This window comes from Sorex araneus, chromosome 1 (genome assembly GCF_027595985.1).
Source record: "Sorex araneus isolate mSorAra2 chromosome 1, mSorAra2.pri, whole genome shotgun sequence".
Taxonomy (NCBI): Eukaryota; Metazoa; Chordata; class Mammalia; order Eulipotyphla; family Soricidae; genus Sorex; species Sorex araneus.
In genome coordinates, this window is record NC_073302.1 from 243024699 (window position 1) to 243043746 (window position 19048).

Sequence of the window (19048 nt, forward strand, 5' to 3'; positions counted from 1 at the left end):
TTGGGGACAGGCGTATTTAAGATACATCATTTTATGTAGCTGACTATACTCCCCAAAGCAGTGAAACAAAGTGCAGTATTTGGAGAGGTGTTTGGTGAAAAGAATAAGGTAGTTGTTGCAGGGAGAGGAGGCGTGTATAGAGTAATTTTCCTTCTGGATTTGGTCTTGGCGAGTAGGATAGCAATACTATCTGGCTGGAGCTGTTACAAGGCATCCAATGTGCACATTTCTTAGCTGTGTATGAACAGTATTGCTGTGGGGTCTGCAGAGTGGCCCTGAAGAAACATCCGTGGTGCTCACAATCTGTGCTCCTCACTGAAGAACAGAGAAACCAACCAAGGTCAGCGAGATGCAAAGATTCTTTACTAGAGTCAGGTCGGCTTCTGACTCCCAGACCCCGTCAGAGGGTCGCTAGTGACTTTAAAAATAATCCCCCTTGCTTTAATAGCGCCAGCACCTGTCGTCTCAGCTTCCGAAAGGGAAACGCTATTAATTTCTCCTTCATCAAAGCTGAATTTCGGGTCTGTCTGAACCGTGTTTTCTTCCCAGCTGCAGCTGTCTACACCACTACTGCCAACACGTGGAACAGTGAGGCACCTTTCTGTATGACTCCAATAAGCCACCGCGCCCAAATACGTGAAGAAAGAAAGAACAAACGACGTCAAGCGTGCAGACAGCGGCCACATGGGTGGTATCTTAGCCCACCTCTTCGCCGCATTTGTGGCCAATGCCATGCGCCTGGAAACGTGTCCACGGAACGCCAGGCCTTTCCGAGGCCAGACCTGAGAGCTGCCATTTGCAAGACCTCAGCTGCTGAAAGAGAGGGACAGGTGACCCGAGCGGTGACTTCCTTTCCTTTGGAAGTTTCCAGAGCGAGTCAAGTGGCCCCGCGCGGGTGATCTTCCACAAAGCAATCTTCCTTAGCTTTGTTATCATTCCCGCGGTGGTTGATATTGCTATGCCTTCTGCTCTCCCCTCTGCAGCGCCCACCCCGTGCGCCCCTTCTAGCGCCCCGCGCTCAGCCGGTGGCTGCCTGGCTCAGGCTGCACCCGCGTCCCGCGCTCCGGGAAAGTCCGGGAGGGCGGGGAGTGCGCAGCACGCATGCGCGCCCGGGGAGCCCCGGCTCTCATAAGGGCTCCCCGCGCCGGCCGCCGAGTCGGAGCGCGCTGGTGCCTGGCGCGGCGAGCGGGCGGCCGGCTGCCGGGCCCCGCTTCTCCCGTCGCCTGGAGGACGGGGACACTCGCTTCAGGGCTGCCCGTGGCTCGCACCTCCCGAGGTGCGTGGCGGCCCAGGGCGCAGGGAGAGCCGGACCCAGATTGCGGGGCTCCCCGTGGGAGCGAGCGAGCTGCAAGCCCGAGAGGCGGAGCAGGGGAGTCGGGGCAAGCCGCCCGCCTGGACCCGCGCCCAGCAGCAGCCGCGGCGGCCGCCAGCCGCGCCGGCCCGGGGGATCGCGCGGGGTGGAGGCGCCCTCGCGGGTCCTGGACGGCAGCGTGAGCGGGGACAAGTCCCCGCGGCTGGGCTACAGCGGCGGAGCCATGCGGACCGAGTTCGGAACGGGCGAGGCTGAGCTCTGCGGATCGCTGCACTTGCCGCCCGGAGCCCTGCGCACGCTGCCCGCCTTCCCGGCCCCTTTGGACCGCCCGAGAGGGGACTAAAGGCGGGGAGTGGTGCGGCGGCGCGGGACCCCGTGGTCGGAACCGCAGCGGCGGACCTTCCGGAGTGGACATCCCCTCGGGGATGCACCGGGAGCCGTGCGTCCTGGCTGCCGTCTCCGGGGACTGTGGGTCTGTTGCCCCGAGCGCTCTCTGATCATCCCCTTCGTGCGTGTCCCCGCTCAGGGCGTCCCCTACTGGGCACGCAGCCACCCGGAGGGCGGGGATGGCTTAGGAGCCCCTGGTCCAGCCGCGCGGACGTCGCGGACAGACGAACTCCCTAAGGAATCTTAAGCCAAGAGGTCGAGTTTGCAGGAAGCCCCCGGTCCGGGCTCGCCGGGTTCCCGATCCATCGGGGACCTCCCTCGGCGTGCGCTCCGGAGACACGCCGCCCGTGCCCAAGGTGGTGCCATGTGGGGTGGGCGCCGATCCTGCGTCGCCGCCTCCGGGAAGGCCTCCTCACTCCTGCAGCTGCTGCTGGCCGCGCTGCTGACGGCGGGGGCGCGCGCCAGCGGCGAGTACTGCCACGGCTGGCTGGACGCGCAGGGCGTCTGGCGCCTGGGCTTCCAGTGCCCCGAGCGCTTCGACGGCGGCGACGCCACCATCTGCTGCGGCAGCTGCGCCCTGCGCTACTGCTGCTCCAGCGCCGACGCGCGCCTGGACCAGGGCGGCTGCGACAACGACCGCCAACAGGGAGCTGGCGAGCCCGGACGGGCGGACAAAGACAGCCCGGATGGCTCTGCAGGTAGGGGCACTGGAGGCAGAGCTACGGGGACGAGAGAGGGGCACTGCCTGGACAGCAGGGAGGGGCCAGAAGGTGGTGCTGACGTTCTGGCCTAACCGTGGGTTTCTGTCATTTGGGTCACCAGTCTACTGTCCTGGGCCTCAGGTTACCTTTGGGTTAGCTAAGGCGTGGTTTACTTTGGATATTTCCGCAAAAATCCCCGCATCTTGGACAATGTGGATCTCCGGTCCGGTGGCTTCTGCGTTACTTCCCGTGTCTCATTATTTCCTTAGGGTTCACTTCTAGGAAAGGTTTATCATGTCTTGGGGTACCCGAGGAACAACTGAGGGTACACCCCTGGCCAGAGAGCTGCAGCGTCTCCACCACTGCAGAGGTGGCCCTGGCCTTGCCCGTGACTGACTCACCGTTAGCAGCCAAGCCCTGGAGGCATCTCTCTCTACTGGTGGCTGACAATTTGCCAGCAGGACCTCTGCCCGCTGGACCACCTCCATCCAGCCCTGACTTGGTGCTACGTCAGAGCAGTGCCTGTGCAGGCTCTCTGTGACTCTCTTTTACCCCTAATTCTACATCTGTTCAAATTGCCCAAGAGTTAACTAATCAAGCCATCAGTGCATGCCAAACTCTAAAAAAACTTACCTCTGGGTTGTGCATGTGTATGTGGGTGCTGAGGATGTAGTTGAGGTGCTGTAAGGGTAGAGGGCAATTGGCAAACATGCCACCTAGGAGCACATCTTCCACTTGTGCAGCTGGTGATGTGAAGGCCAGAACTTTCTGCCAGTGGGCCTGCTGAGGTTGGCACTCCCTGCTGTCCATGTGGACAGAACCTCCCCAGGCCCTGGGAAGAGGGCATTGTTTTTTCCAGTGCAGCTCTGCTTTGCTGCCAAAGCATTTTCATTAGCTTACTTCACCTCTGGCTCCACCACCTTGTATCCAAAGAGGAAAACTGAGGGTAGTTCCCAGAGAAGGTGCCATCTTGAAATGCCTGCTCAGCTTTGCAGGGTGTGTGGTCGTGGCCTGAAGCCCAGAGAAGAGAGCCAGAAGCAGAAGTGCTGCCATGCCAGGGGTGCGTCTTAGACCTCTGAAAAGTTGGCAGGATCATGGCCGGGTCTGGAGGCAGCCAGCTCCTTGGTTCTGTCTGATTCGAGAGGTGCTGCTTCAGCCTGCCTTTACACCGTGCTCCCCCGCCCCCCATATTCTGTTCTTAATCAGCTTCTCACTGCATTGGAGGACAGCATTCCCAATTAAGTGGTGCTGAGAGGAACCCCACATTCTTTGCCCCTGTGCAGCTATTTACGTCTCCAATTAAAAATCCTGGAAACAGAATAGTTATTGGCTCACCAAAACTCATTATGTCAACTTAGACTTGTTTCAGCTAATTTTGGGGGTTTAGCATTTAGGGTATTTTTGTGTGTTTTAATAGTATTTTACTTTCTTGGTAGTATATTTGGAACTGTTGTCTTCATTGAAGGAGAGAAATCTTTATGACATGCATGGGGAAAAGCCTAGCTCAGAGCACTGGGGTTAAAGGTAATGAACCTGAAGTGAGAATGCAGCTGGAACCGGCTGCTGTCAACCCAGCTGTGCTACAAGGTCTGTGGCAACTGTCTCTTTGTATGTGTGTGAGATACATTTCCTCCTCCCTGTAGGATGGATTGTGTCTAGGCATGCACACATTTCTACTTTGAACACATTAAAAGTAAAGGAAAATTTCCATCTGCCTTCCATTAATCCCTTATTTTAGGGGGGTATAAAGGTAGTACTCAGGCTTACTCCTGTCTCTGTGCTCGGGGGCCCTCCTGACCAACCCTATGCAAGACTGGAGAGCAGGCTAGAGTTGGCTGTCTACTTCTCCACTGTGCCCTCTCCAGCCCCATGCCTCCCATTCATGTGTTTGACTTAAAACACATTAGAATTTCCCTATGACTCCAGGTGGGATTGTTTTCTAAGATATGGCTTGGACACTATCAGAGACCTACTGGAAAGGTCACTGCCCCAGTGAATACACAGAGAAAGGGCATTTCACAAGTCTGCCCTCAAATGCAGGCATAGCTGGGCTCCTTCTGAGGTCCTCCCCTGACTTTTGTGCTGGGACTGTGATTTTCGAAGATCCTTGAGCACCATTCCCCGGCCTTGTGCATTTTTCAGTCAAATAGACAAAAAGATGGGAAGGAACACATCAAAGATGTGGGTTTTCTGAGGGTACCCTGCAGAAGTGGGGGAGGGGGTTTCTTCATGCTCCTTCCCACCTGTGGTACATTTAACCTCTACAAACCCCATATGACTCTCCCCACAGCTCCTAAAAGATTGCTTCTAAGTCACCACGTTTTTAAATGGGGTTTATTATTGATGGTAGGGGAATTTAATTTTTTTGTGGGGTGCCTTCCTAGCGGTCCTTTGGGGGCTGGAATCCAGGGATCCTGTGGGATCCTGTGATACTTTAGATCTGCAGTGCTGGGGTCCCAAAGGGTCATACGTGATTGGGGGTGCTTCTGGTGCCTAAGATTGAACTAGTGCTTGCCAGGCATCTTCTCTAACCCTTCGAGCTGTCTCTCCATGTGAAGTTTTTCTTTCCTTTATCCTTTATAATTTCATTTTTCAGAATAAACTTCACCTGTTAAGGCTCATGGCCATTGCTTGGCACTTTGCAGGCATTGCCTGCAGTGCACACGAAATCTGTCAGGGATCCAGGTAGCCAACTCATGTCACAACCCTGCTTCAGTGCCTTCCTGGCTCATGGCATGCAGATTCCTCCTGGAACAATTGTCTCTTTGCTGCTAGTCCTTATTCTTAGTAGGCTGTTGGCATGCTGAGCAATGGGCTGGGATCGCTGCTGTCTGCACAGGCCACTTCATCTTGCCCTGCTCAGCATCCCATGGTGGGCCTCTACCACCCAAACTCTGGTCATGAGTGTGGCAGGAGAATGTGTTTGATTTTTTTTTTAACACTACTTTGACCTCTGTGTCTTATAGACTCTTCACAGATGGTTGTAGTCTGGTCTAACGTTTTAATCTATTTGCCTATCAAAGAAGAATACACATACACACACAGAGTAAAAGAAATTTGTAAGGAATGTAAATAACTCTCTGGAATAAAAAGTGGCTTTTACATAATGTAAGCTAATTTCTTTGCAGTGCTACAGCTAGCTATTAGGGCAGACTCCAGTTTGGGCAATTCAGTAATTATAGGCATTTTACAACACTAGTAATCTGAAAACATGAGCCCATGTCTTTGCTAAATTGGTTATTAGCCCCAATCACTAATACAGTTGGGAATTCAGATGTAACTAGGAATGGTTTTGCTCGGAGACTCGGGGCCTCCTCTCTGTCTGAGACCTTGATAAAGGGTAACGCTTCACTGGGGTTGCTGAGGTCCTTGCGGGGTTGGTGTACCCCACCCAAGAATCACGATTGCCTTTCCTTTTCCCGTTCTCCAGTCCCCATCTACGTGCCGTTCCTGATCGTCGGCTCTGTGTTTGTCGCCTTCATTATCTTGGGCTCCTTGGTGGCTGCTTGTTGCTGCAGATGCCTCCGGCCTAAGCAGGAGCCCCAGCAGAGCCGGGCCTCAGGGGGGACCCGCTTGATGGAGACCATCCCCATGATCCCCAGTGCCAGCACCTCCCGAGGCTCTTCCTCCCGCCAATCTAGCACAGCGGCCAGCTCCAGCTCCAGCGCCAACTCAGGGGCCCGGGCACCCCCAACGAGGTCCCAGACCAACTGCTGCTTACCGGAGGGAGCCATGAACAACGTGTATGTCAACATGCCCACGAATTTCTCCGTGCTGAACTGCCAACAGGCCACCCAGATCGTGCCCCACCAAGGGCAGTACCTGCACCCCCCCTACGTGGGCTACACTGTGCAGCATGAGGCGGTGCCCATGACCCCAGTGCCACCCTTCATGGATGGCCTGCAGACTAGTTACCGCCAGGTCCAGGCCCCCTTCCCTGCCACCAACAGTGAGCAGAAGATGTACCCAGCTGTGACCGTGTGACTCAAGGGGCAGGTGGGGCTCGGACCCCCTTTTCCTGATTTGGGAAAGTGGGGAGGATTCTCCACCAGGAAGAGTCCGCTCTCATCTGTGATGTTCACAGCATGATTCCTTTGGGCTTCATTTGCCCCCAGCCTGCCTGAAAACATCACTTTCTGCATTAGTGTTTCTGGATCTGTTTCATATTCTCCTCGGGCATGACTGGTTTGTGATGGAGATGCCCATTGCCTGAAGTTTTCTGTGTTATTTCTGATGTTGTTCAACAGATATGCTTGAACCTTTAAGTGCCCTTGAGGTATGACTGTCAAAACAATTTTGTAAACTGATTAAGGGTTTTTATTCTCTCATTATTATTTCTTTTTGCTTTTTTACTGTACAAGACTAGAACTCTCCTTCTCCCACCTCCTTTTTTTTTTCCTGGAACAATTTTTTTTCTTTTAGTAAAGCACCCAAAGTTCAGGGGAAGACATAAAGAATGCAAATAGTAGAAAAGGAAATTCAGTTTTAACTCTATGAGATTAGTCTTTGATCTCAGAATGTCACAGGCACATCTTAATTGCATTGTAGCGTATATATATATATATATATATATTGCCTATTTTGTGTGCTTCTTGGGGTGTATTTTGTGCTTTAAAAAAACTTGGTGTAGAGATCTTATTATAAAATGATTTTCTACATTGCAAAGATACTGAGAGATTGTATAAGTACTTAAGTAATATGACATTTTCAAACTCTGGGATGATTTCAGTCTTGAAGTAGTAGGTGGTGTAGTAATAAAACAGAGCACCACCGTCTTGACTGTTGCTTCCAATTTTCTCTTTTATAGCGACATCTGGGAAGAAGTAATTTGATGTTTTGTTTTTTTATTTTTAAATATTGCAAACATAAGCTAATCTGCAGTTTCTTCAGCTTCTAATCTGCCCATGTGGTGGAGTGTGGCATTTCGTTCTGCTTAGTGTTCAGATACTTATGTCAGGACTCAGCACTGTATAGTACAGTAATTCTGGTTGTTATAAATGAAGATCATCATTTCAGCTTAGATCCAATGATAGTATTTTCTTGTTTTTCTCTATAAAATTTAAAGGAATGTTTACATAATTTTAGTAGAGTTCTTCAGCAGTAATCTGAGACTTGGGATGATATTTAAGCCACAAATACAATTTGCTCTACAAATCATGAGGCTTTTTATACTTTCATTATCAAAAAAAAATGTTCCGGCAGTAGGGACTCTTTTATTAAAGAAAAATGCTTTGCAAAGAAATATTGCCTTTCTGCCCCTGCAAAGTTCATTCATATTTTCCTCTCCTTTGGAGTCCTCACAAAATACTGCATCCATTAGAGTGTTCTAAATTATAAAATTTAAGTGGATTTGTGTATTGTCAGCTTAAATTTAAGTATGTGCAAGTGAATTTCCAACTGCTAGCAAAACCAGTGTTTCTAATTTAACAAACAGTTGCAACTGTGGTCTGAGATATTTTACACATATATATCTATATATGTATATATAGATATATAGTCTTTCTATCTAACTTTCATCTATCTGTCTTGTGACTGAATAATGTAAACCTATTGTTGGCAATTGATATCAACAAAGATAATCACTTTTTAAAAATAACCAAAGGCAGGGGGAAATCATTTTACTTAATAAATATTTTATGGTATGAATTCCTAGGGTACTTGGGTTTTTATTCATTTTTATTCGACTTGGCATTGATGTATAATTCAGATTGTCTATTATAATAATTCCAGCAGTCTATTATATAATAGAGTAAAATTCCTTAAAAAAATCACAATTATTGCTTTCTAGAACCAAGAGCCTATCTTTAAAAGTAAGCAATATCTGGGAAGTTGCAATGTATGTTCTGTGTGTCAGCTTTATTTTATCTATTCCATGAGAACTATTGAAAACCTCAATGAGACTGTTCTTTTGGGATTACCAGTGCATTTACAGGTTAGTGTGTGTTCCATTTATTTTCCTTGGTGGGTGATTCTGACTTATCTGAGAAGTAAAATTTCTAGGAACCTTGAGGTAAAAGGGACCCTAGAGATCACCCAGCCTATGGATAAGCCAATTTAATTTTTCTTTGGTAAAATGCCAGAGTAAGTACCTTAGGCTTTGCATGCTGTGTACTCTCTAGCCACTGGAGCACAGGAATAGTTTGGAAGCTACGTGAACAAATGAGCATGGGCCATATTCCAATAAAAGCTTATAGGAGGAATCTGACATTTGAATTTCATAGTTTTCACATTTCCCAAGATATTCTACTTTCCATTTCCCCCCACACATTTCACACTATAAAGACTAAGCTCTAGAGTTGTTTAAAAACAAAAAAGAGACAGGTAGGGGGGCCAGGTTTGGCCACTGGGCCACAGTTTGCTAATTCCTCATCTTGTCTGCTCTGACCACACAGGAGTCCTTTGCCACATTATTGAAGCCTTTTTAGAGCCAGAAAGATGAGTGCTTTGGGTTCTCTTGTACAGAGACAATTATATACTTCTTCTTTTCTATGTGGTCATTAAATGTTATTTAAAAATCCAATTTAATAAAGGACTTTTTCACTTAGTGAATTTTACTTTTGCTTTCCCCAAACATTGCATCATTGGAGGCAACGATAGATGTTTTGAAATGTGGTTAAAACTGGAGAAGTTTAGCTAACAAAGTAAAAACAAGTTCAAATACATGGTTTTTAAGTGAACCTTATTAGGGTCCTGAGATTAGTACTAGTGTGATTTGCATCTGGAAGAAATATTTTACTCTGTGCAGAAAAAACAAGTCTCTTACTAGTTAGGAAACTGCATGTTTTCTTCTGTAATTAAACATTTTGTATTGGTCGGTGATGGTTCCAGGTAGCTTCTGAGTCCCTGTGTATAGGACAGGAAGTTAGACGCATTGATTGTAAGAAAGAAGAAATAAACCAGATCCCTGTGTCTTTAAGAGCCCAGAAATTACACATTACCGGTCATTTCTACTAGGCTGGAAGAGTTAAAATTTAACAAGATACCAACATTCAGAGTGACAAGACTACATTATGACAAATAGAGTTTGGTTTCTCACATGTACTCTGCAGCTCTTTTTCAAGTTGGTTTTCCATTCACAGTATCTTCTGAAATGCTTGATTATATTTCATCTATGAAATCTACCATTAAGATCTCAGTTGGTTTTTAAGTTTTTTTTTTAATTGAATCACCAAGAATTGCAAAGTTACTCATGACTGAGTTTTAGGTATCCAGTGTTTCAACACCAGCCTCTTCACTGTATTCCATTTCTCTCCATCAGTGTTCCCAGTTCATCTCCAGCCCTCCAGCCTACCTCAATGGCAGATACTTCTTTTCTTTTTTTTCTTTTTCTTTTCTTTTTTCTTTTCTTTTCCTTTCTTTTCTTTTCGACAGTGTGGTTTACAATACCATTACTCATAGAGTATCATGCATATAAGATTTCAGTTTTGTGCTCCAAATCCTGCAACTCCCTCTTCACTTCACATTTTTGTGCCAAGTTTGGCTGTAAGTTTCCTCCAGATCCATTTTCTGAAGAAACCATGAGAGTTAGAATAAAGTTGATGTGGGGTGCATGTGTTCAGAAAAAGACTGGGCACACAGGAGAAAGTGGAAGCAATGAAAAGTTGGGATTGAAAAGGGTTTGGAATTCTTATTCTAGACTTTTGCTTTGGACCTATTAGAGTAATGCACATTTAATTTCTTTTCCTTTCAAAGGGATTGTCTCCGTTTTTAGGTTGACCTTCTGACCATTCACTCCTTTCGGACTAGCCTTGTCTCTGTTTTTAGACTGCAAATTCATAGTGGTCTTTGACTTTTTCTAGTTTATGGTTTCCTACCACACCTACAGGGATTCATTTGAAAGGTTTAAATCCTGACTTCTGTAATTGGTGCTAAACTTCTCTAAGTGTGATGTTTAACTTCTTTAGCCCCATGCTGCATTATAGAACTGAGTGGGGGGTGGGTGGGGTGGGGGAACAAGAAAAATATGACAATGTGCATGGTTTTTCAATGCACAATCACCAAAAATTCAAAATCAACCACGGACCATATCCAGGGTGTCCCTGGCAATCTTAATGAATGTTGCATTTCTCAGACAAAAAGGGATCATGCTTGGAAAAAACATTTAAGAAGCTCTGGTTTACATCAGGAGTTTCCAAAGTGATCAATACCTCGACTAGAGACACAGCCAAATGAGGTGAGTGGAGGATGGTAGTATCTTCTCAGATGCAATGGGGGTAGTTTACTGTGTGTTCCCTTGTAGAAGGTTGATTTCCAGGAACACTAATTGTTTTCTGAAAAGGGGCAGTAGGCCACATACATCTGGATACCTCTATGTACAAATCAGCATGCATACTTGTTTCTCATTGCTTCCTAAATCCTTAAATGGAATGCCTGCTTCATGTCAGTGGACTTCTGAATTGAGACCATTTTAACTTTACCTGGTCTTTCTCTGGTCAGGCTAATCATAAAAATGTATGCCATGGATTTGACTGCCCTATTTGATGTCCAGTCTACTTGCAGTCTGTGCTTCTGGGGGTAGAGTGAGCCTACTGGCTGGCATTGGAAGGGGGCAGATAAATCAGACTGACCTTGTTACTCATTGATTCATGGAAAGCAAGCTTCTCAGGCAATCTGCCAGTGCGCCCAGCCAAAACACTGTATCAGCACTAATGAAAAAATGAACTTTCTAGGATTTCAAATTAAATCAGATGCAGAATGATCTCTCTAATATGTGAGCTATAAAGAAACAGAGTAAACGAGCAACAAATGAGTTAAGGTGACAGAACTGGAAAGTTGGTCCCTGGAATTGAGCTCGCCTCTGAGGTGGTAAGGTGGGAGGGTCATGGTTGGATAGGTGGATGGAAGCAGACTTTCTGATGGCGGGGGTGGTGTTGGACAGATGTATGCATGAGGCAATTTTTGATAGTATTGCAAGTCATGGCACATTAATAAAAATGAGGGAAAGAAATTAAAATGTTTTCAAGATTAGAATAAAATATTTTAAAAAATGAAAATGTGATCATGTCCCCATTTTGTATATTTCCCTTGTCTCTTATATAGAAGGGGGAAAAAAACCAAAGCTTCCGTGCATAATTGTGTATAGAAGAAACCAAAGGCACAGAGGTAACTGGACCTTTTTTTAAAATCTAGAGAATGTAAAGGCCTGAGAGATAGTACACTTGCCTTGCACACAGCCAACCTGGATTTGATTCCCGGCATCCTGTACATTTTTCCAAGCCTTCCAGGAGTAATTCCTGAGCTCACAGATAGAGATAACCTCTGAGGATCACCAGGTATGGCTTCCCCCCACTAAAACAAACAAACAAACAACAAACCCTAAAAACTGGAAAAGACCGTGGGGTCTCCCAGAGAAGGAGCTGGAAGCCCACCCTATGGGAAGTAGTCTGGACTAGACCACTGGGAAGGGCACTCATTTTATACTCAATTTTGAGATTCCCCTTTCAGTTTCAAATGGCCCACCAAGGGTCAGAGAGAGAGAGAACAGGTTAAGGCACTGTCTTGCACATGGCCAGCCCTGGTTTCTTCTGTCATATCCTATGATTCCCCTGAACCTCACCAGGAGTGATTCCACAACATAGAGCCAGGAGCAAGCCCTGAGTATTGCTGGGTGTGGCCCCCAAAGACACAAAAAAAGGAGCAGCCAGTGTAGTACAAGAAGAAATAAATCATGCATACAAATGGGAACACCAATCCTCATCACTCAGCCTTAATCCTCCTTTTCTTCTCCCTGCTTACATGGCAGAGCCTTGAGGGCTGGTCCATCCAGGGAACTGCACTCACTCTCTCCTTTTAAAACAAGAGCTGAACATCAGCTTTATTCACTCAGCCCATTCAATCCCCAAATACTTAGAAAATGTCTTTGCCTTCTGTATTGTTTGGTCTGAATAGAAAACATGAATGTTATTGTGATTCAAGTGCCTTTAAAGGGTTGAATAAATAAAAGATACTAAAGATTTCAGCAATGATTAAGCTTTCCTGAAATTTACAGCAATGTGCTATGTTTCTCTGCATAGATTTTCATTTGCTTCCTTTACCCTAAGTTCTTCAGAATTGTTTGTCAGTGAAAAGTGGAAAAATAAAACTAGAAAAAGTTGCCCATGTCCAAGGTGTTAGATATGATTTTAAATCTTATCTATAATGCACAGAACCCTCATTAACTAACTCTGGGATAAAAAAAAGTTTTATGTAGGGAGTAGGCTGTGAGATTCATTTTGCTTTTCACAGTTAAATCTTTCAATGCTTCATTTATACCCACAGTTGAAAGAGCTAGACTCAAACCAAGAACAAGAAAATTGAAATTTGTGCTTTTTCAAAAAAAGGACCTTTCAAATAAAAGATGATAAAAGGGGCATACGTTTATGACAGCAGCCTGAAGATTGAGCTTAAACATAAAACTTCAGCTTAATTTTAACCACCTTGAAATGTAGGTATTTCCATTTAGAAAAACCATAGGTTACATAAGACATTATTTACTCAATGGATATAATAGCTGTCAAGGACTGATTGCCATCTGTAACATGTATATAAAATTGCATATGTGGATACATGTGTACACAAAATGATCACAGGAAAATTTGAAACAGAAATAACTTATATAAGCTTATCTCCTCCAAAATCGTTCTCAGTTCTTTTTTTCTTTTATTATTTATTTATTTGTTCTGGTTTGGGAGCCCTGTTTGCTGGTGCTGTGGGGCTACTCCTAGCTCAGTGCTGGGTTGGTGGGGGACCATGTGGTCACGAGGATTGCACTTTGACCCTTGTAGGCAAAGAGTACTCTCAGCTCACTGAGCTTTCTGGCCAGTTGTGTCTTAAGTCTTGACCCAATTTTCTTTTTTTTTGAACTGAATTTTTTGTGTGCAACTCAGCTTTACTTGATTTATTTGTAATGGGTTCTATGAAGTTTCTCTGGAAAAGAATGGCCCCAAGTTAGGGCCGATTCTATTACTTAGGGGACAGTCTTCAGCAAGAACCCGAGTCCTAGCACTATGGTGCATTGGTCTCAGCAAAGGGAATTGATGAGCCCCCACCTCGTGAGGGTAGGGGGAGGGACACAGAAGATGCCACAGCACAGTACTAGTGACAGCCAGTTGACTTTTATAACCCACATATCATTTTACTTCTCTTATTCTATGCAGAGAAACACATAGAGTATATTAATAAAATTTGTCAAATATATAGAGACCCTTCTTAGAGAACTCATGTAGGAGCATTTTTAAAATTTTGATTTCATTAACAGATGAGTTTTCCCTGGATTAGTTGAAATTCTCTGTTGTTTCTAGGCTGCCTAGGAGAATAGTACTGAGTTGAATCACTTCTACTCTTGGTATTGCCTCAGTAGCCTAACATGTGGCTGTATTTCTCTTAAGGGTTACCTTGTAAATTCACAAGGTCAATTTATTGTGAATTTAATAAATTAAATTCTCATTGCTACTGGACCTGGTTTTTTCTGTGAAGACTTCCTGTCTGCCTCAGACATTTATCTGGACCAATTGGGAATATAAGTGGAACCATTTGGCATGCATTTTCTAACATAGATGGAACTGTTAAATATTCAGCCAGCTTAGCCATCATCCAGATCACAAGAGAAACAAAAAGATCCAAATATAGAGGTCAGAAATATGGCTTAAATGATAAAGCACATGTCTTTTTAAAATTTTTTAAAAATTTTTATTGAATCACCATGAGATACTTACAAGCTTTCATGTTTGGGTTACACACAATGATCAAACACCCATCCCTCCACCAGTGCACATTCCCCACCACCAATATCCCCAGTATACCCCCCTTTCCCACCCTCCCCCTGCCTCCATGGCAGACAATATTCCCCATACTATCTCTCTACTTTTGGGCATTATGGCTTGCAACACAGACACTGAGAGGTCATCATGTTTGGTCCATTATCTACTTTCGGCACATATCTCCCATCCCGACTGATTCTTCTAGCCATCATTTCCTTAGTGATCCCTTCTCTATTCCATCTGCCTTCTCCCCTCCGCTCATGAAGCAGTCTTCCAGCTATGGGGCAATCCTCCTGGCCCTTGTATCTATTGTCCTTGGGTGTCAGCGTCACTTGATGTTATTCTGTACTCCACAAATTAGTGCAGTCCTTCTATGTCTGTCCCTGTCTTTCTGACTCATTTAACTTAGCATGATACTCTCCATGTCTATCCATTTATAAGCAAATTTCATGACTTCATATCTCCTAACAGCTGCATAGTATTCCACTGTGTAGACGTACCAAAGTTTCTTTAACCAGTCATCTGTTCTAGGGCACTTGGGTTGTTTCCAGATTTTGGCTATTGTGAACAGGATAAAACACATGTCTTATATGTGCAAGGTCCCAAGTTTGTTCCGCAGTGCCACATCATCTCCAAACACCACCAGCCATGGCTTCACAAAGACAAAACAAATATCACAAAATCCAAGTCAAATATCTGGTCATGGCTCCATGCAGAGATGAGTGTTCTTCTGATCCCTGTCCCATAAGCTTTGAACACGCTACCCACAAAGTTCCTTGCTGTGCCTTCTGGCCCTTGAATGCACTTGGAGTTATGACTGATATGGGTGTCACAGTGATTTCTTCTATTTTTGTAGTTTTGTAGCCTTCGATCATCTGAATGTGACTGAAAATGGCTTACCTATTTTTCTGCGAATGGCTGTTGGGCTAGTTTGGGTGTGGGGCTAAGATGATGAATCCTCTGAAAGACTTTGGAAATATGCCTTTGGAGCACAGAAGTGCTTTGTTCTCCAGTGAATTATAGGAGTGGGTTGCTCCATCTTAGGATATATCTGTATGTTTGCCTTAAAAAATATGGCCACTGTCATACCAGTTATTCTCAACAGAGAGCATTTGTCTAAAGAATAAATTAAACAGGTATTAGGAACTAAAGCAGCAAAATGGGACAAAGGTATCAGTTACCCACCTCCAGTCAGAGGGATAAAGAAAAGAAACTGGGAGCATTTGAATCTAGAAAGCAGGGTTGGAGAGATTATACAAGGGTTAAGGCACTTGTCTGGCACACAATTGACCTCCCCCAGCACTGCCAGGAGTGATCCTTAAGCACAGAGTCAGGAGTAAGCCTCCACCACAGTTACTGTGCTCTTTCCTCTCTCATCCCTCAAAAGAACCTGAAAAGTGGAAGGAGAAGATTTTGCTGGGGGATGTTCCTAGCAGTGCTCAGGGGACAGTTCAGTGCTGGAGATGAAACATGGGCATCCACACACAAAGCATGCACTCAGCCATCAGAGCAATCTCTCAGGGCTCTTGACTAAATGATTATGTAACACCCCCACCCCACCCCTCAGCCAGAGGCTGAAATCCTAACCCCCAAAAGGCACTGGAGATCTTTGGGAGGTGGTTAAGGCTGAGGGTGGAACTTTATAGGGTGGTCACCATAAGGGAAATGAACCTTAAACAGGGGCCTTTCCCAGGAGTTGCTCCCCCAACCTCCATTGGACCCTACTTCCACAAGTGTGAGGAGCCAGGGACGGCTGCTTGTAAGACTCTCCCCCCACTCCCATGACAGTATTTTGTTGGGACAGTCCAGGCTGTCATCTGTGCCATGGGACATGGTGTCAGGTGATTTTTGATTTTGCCTGTCCCAGCAGAATTGTAGCCCCACAGAGTAGGCACCAGGTCCATCCTGCAAAGAGCATCTGATAGTCCTGCCCCTGCGCCCCTCCCCCTCCAAGCAGACGCTGTCAGTAATGCCTGACCTTGGTGACACTGACTTGAACTGCCAAGCCAGCTGGGGCCTTTCCTGGGGAGCAGGGGCCTCAGCAGGTTAGCAGAAAAGTTTCCGATTCTCAACCGTTTGGTTTTCTGGGGGCTGCTTTGTCCAGTCCTTTCGAGGAAGAGGAAACCATTTTCTTTAGAATGCAAGTGCATTGGTGTGTGTTTCATTCTCTCCTGTGCATGTGTGCATGCTTGTGTGCATGCTTATGCAAATGTGATTACAGCAGCCTCCTGTGGACGTCTGAGGGGGTGTCTCCCATGCCTCGTGGTGTGATGTGATTCATGGCTCCCTGAACCACAGCTCTTGGGAGCAAATCCCTGGAACTTCTCAACAGTCATATCGGAAAGTAGAAATCCGTTGGAATGTTTGCCCACTAATGTATCCCATAAATTTACTTATTTTCTTGTTTTGGTGTTGTTATTCTGGGGCCTACACCCAAATAACTCTGGTGGTGCCCAGGGCTCACTCACTCTGTGTTTAGGGGTCATTTTTGGCAGTGCTAAAGCAAGTGTTCGGATGGGAACTGGGAGTTTTCCCATAAACATCTTTGTGGGTGATTGGCAAGCAACTTTTCTTGGACACCGGGAAAGGGAACAAGTGAGCTGAACACATTGTTTTCCAACAACACACTGACTCTGTTTCAGCTCGAGGTGGAGTCACTTGGGAAGATAATTAGCTCATGGGGTTACTCAAACCCTATTTCAAGGAGGTATTTCAAAATCAAGGGTGACATCTCCCATCCCGAGCCAGTGTTAGGTCAGCAGAAGAACTTTAAACCAAGCAAAATATAGGCACAAATGCTGTCTTGAAATTTGTATTTGTGGAGGTATGAGGGTAGGGAGGTCAGGAAGTTTCTGGGTAATGATTTTAAGACTATTTCCCAACGAACACTCTTTTGCACATGGCAGAGAGTAGAGATAACATTAAACTTTGCAAACAAGACCAATACAATGATGTAGAAATTCCTGGGAGAGACCATTCCTATCTTGTCTCAAGCCAAGGCAGCCACTCGAAAGGGAGCTCAGTAAGCATCCATTGCTCTGGAATCTGAAGTCAAAGACCATTTGTTATAAAAAAGAGGCAGACAGCTGTAGACAGATATTTGAGAGAATCTCAATGATTTTAAGTTCTTTTTTTTAATGCATGTGGTCTACTTGAAATAAATGAGTACTTCATGTCTGTAAGCATGCCTGTCTGTTTGGGGCTTTTAGCTTGGGTAGGTGGAAGAATTCATTTTGTCCTTTGGAAACAGAAAGTCGAAGAGACGTCCCCCACCTGCCCCATTACAGTCCTGTACAAACTCCATTTGTTACTGCTGAAACATCCTCTGGAAAGATTCTGATGTGGAGCAAAGTGAAGGCAGAAGACAGCAGAGGCTGGGGCAGGCTCCTGGCAAGCACCCTATTGCTTTGATATACATTTCAATCCCACACATTGTATATGGGTATAAACATTTTGAAAATAAATAGCAGAATCTGAATGTTGTTTCAAAGAATCCAAAGTATTTTTTTAGACAGTCGGCTATTTTAAAGAACATGGCTTTAGGCAGGGACAGAGAGTCCACACTGTCTTCCGCTACTAATGGTCTCTCCATGACTCAAGTTTATGCAGGTGGAGCACCAATGAAGGATTTCATGAAAAAAAAAATCCACAGTAGCAATAGAGGCAGATTAGCAATAGAGGCAGATTTTGTGGATACAACCAAGAAATGGGGAGGGTTAATACATAATTTTGATGTTGATTGTGTTAAATCATTTTCAGCTTAGGAAGAAAGAAAGAAGGAAAAAGAAAAAAAGGGAGGAAGGGAGGAAAGAAGAAAGAAAAAGGTAAGGAAGGAAGGAAGGAAGGAAGGAAGGAACGAAGGAAGGAAGGAACGAAGGAACGAAGGAATGAAAGAAGGAAGGAAGAAAGAAGAGAGAGAAAGAAAGAGAGAAAGAGAGAAGGAAAGAAAGAGAAAGAAGGAAAGAAAGAGAAAGAAGGAAAGAAAGAGAAAGAAGGAAAGAAAGAGAAAGGAAGGAAGAAAGAAAGAAAGGGGGAGGGGGAGAAGGGAAGGGAGTAAGCAAGGAAAGAAGGATGGAAGGAAGGTAGGAAGGAAGAAGGAAAGGATAAAAGAAATGAAAAAAGCAAGAAGGAAAGAAAGGAAAAAGTAGGGAAAGGTAGGAAAGGAGAGGGAACAGGAAGGAGAGGGGTGAGATGGGAAGGGTGATAGTCCCATTGAGACTATAAAAAAAAATCTCTACCTTTTCCAGTGTCCCTGCATGAGGATGTAGTTTCCAAAGGCACAGTAAACCCTGAATGCTCAAAATTTTAGGTCTATAAGGCACTCTCTGGGAAGAATCAGTCAGTCAGGGGCATTGCAGGAAATGCGAGCAGGCAGTGAAGAGGTTTGTCTGGTTCCAGGACAGCCTGGAGCGATGGTCTCCAGCAGGCTCTTACCCCTCTATCCTCCATCCTCAGCTTCTGTCCTTGCTTCAGGCTGGTCTAGCACAGAACTGCCCAAACAAGCCAGCGAGCAGGCTGGGACACACCAGAGTGCAAGGTGACTTCTAGCAAGGAAGCTGTCACCGCCACACTTTCATGGCTGCTGTCTGAGAGTGCCAGCCCACCCCATCAGGCTCTGTGTGGTCTCTATTCAGGGCCCTTGGCACCAGAAGTCAAGGAAGTGGGCACTTCTCTCAGGAAGTGGGCTTGGCCAGAGGTCTGGTATGCTCTTTAAAATAATGTACAACACCTCAAGATCACAAAGGTTAACACTATTGCAGACATGTTATCTAAATTCAGATAAATGTCCACACCATTGTAAACACACACACACACACACACACACACACACACACACACACACACACACATACACATACACATGAGGAAAACTGTCCCTCTAAGTTTCAGAGGCTGGCCTAAAAATCTAA

The 19048-nt window shown here is 45.6% G+C and overlaps 1 protein-coding gene across 1 annotated transcript; it reads left to right on the plus strand.

Moving 5' to 3' along the window:
• Nucleotides 1-2061: 2061 nt before the first annotated feature.
• On the plus strand, nucleotides 2062-8877 carry SHISA2 (shisa family member 2). Its single transcript, XM_004604564.2, has 2 exons — nucleotides 2062-2397; nucleotides 5831-8877. The coding sequence occupies exons 1-2, from the start codon at nucleotides 2064-2066 to the stop codon at nucleotides 6382-6384; spliced, it is 888 nt and encodes a 295-aa protein (XP_004604621.1). The 5' UTR covers nucleotides 2062-2063; the 3' UTR covers nucleotides 6385-8877.
• Nucleotides 8878-19048: the final 10171 nt, after the last annotated feature.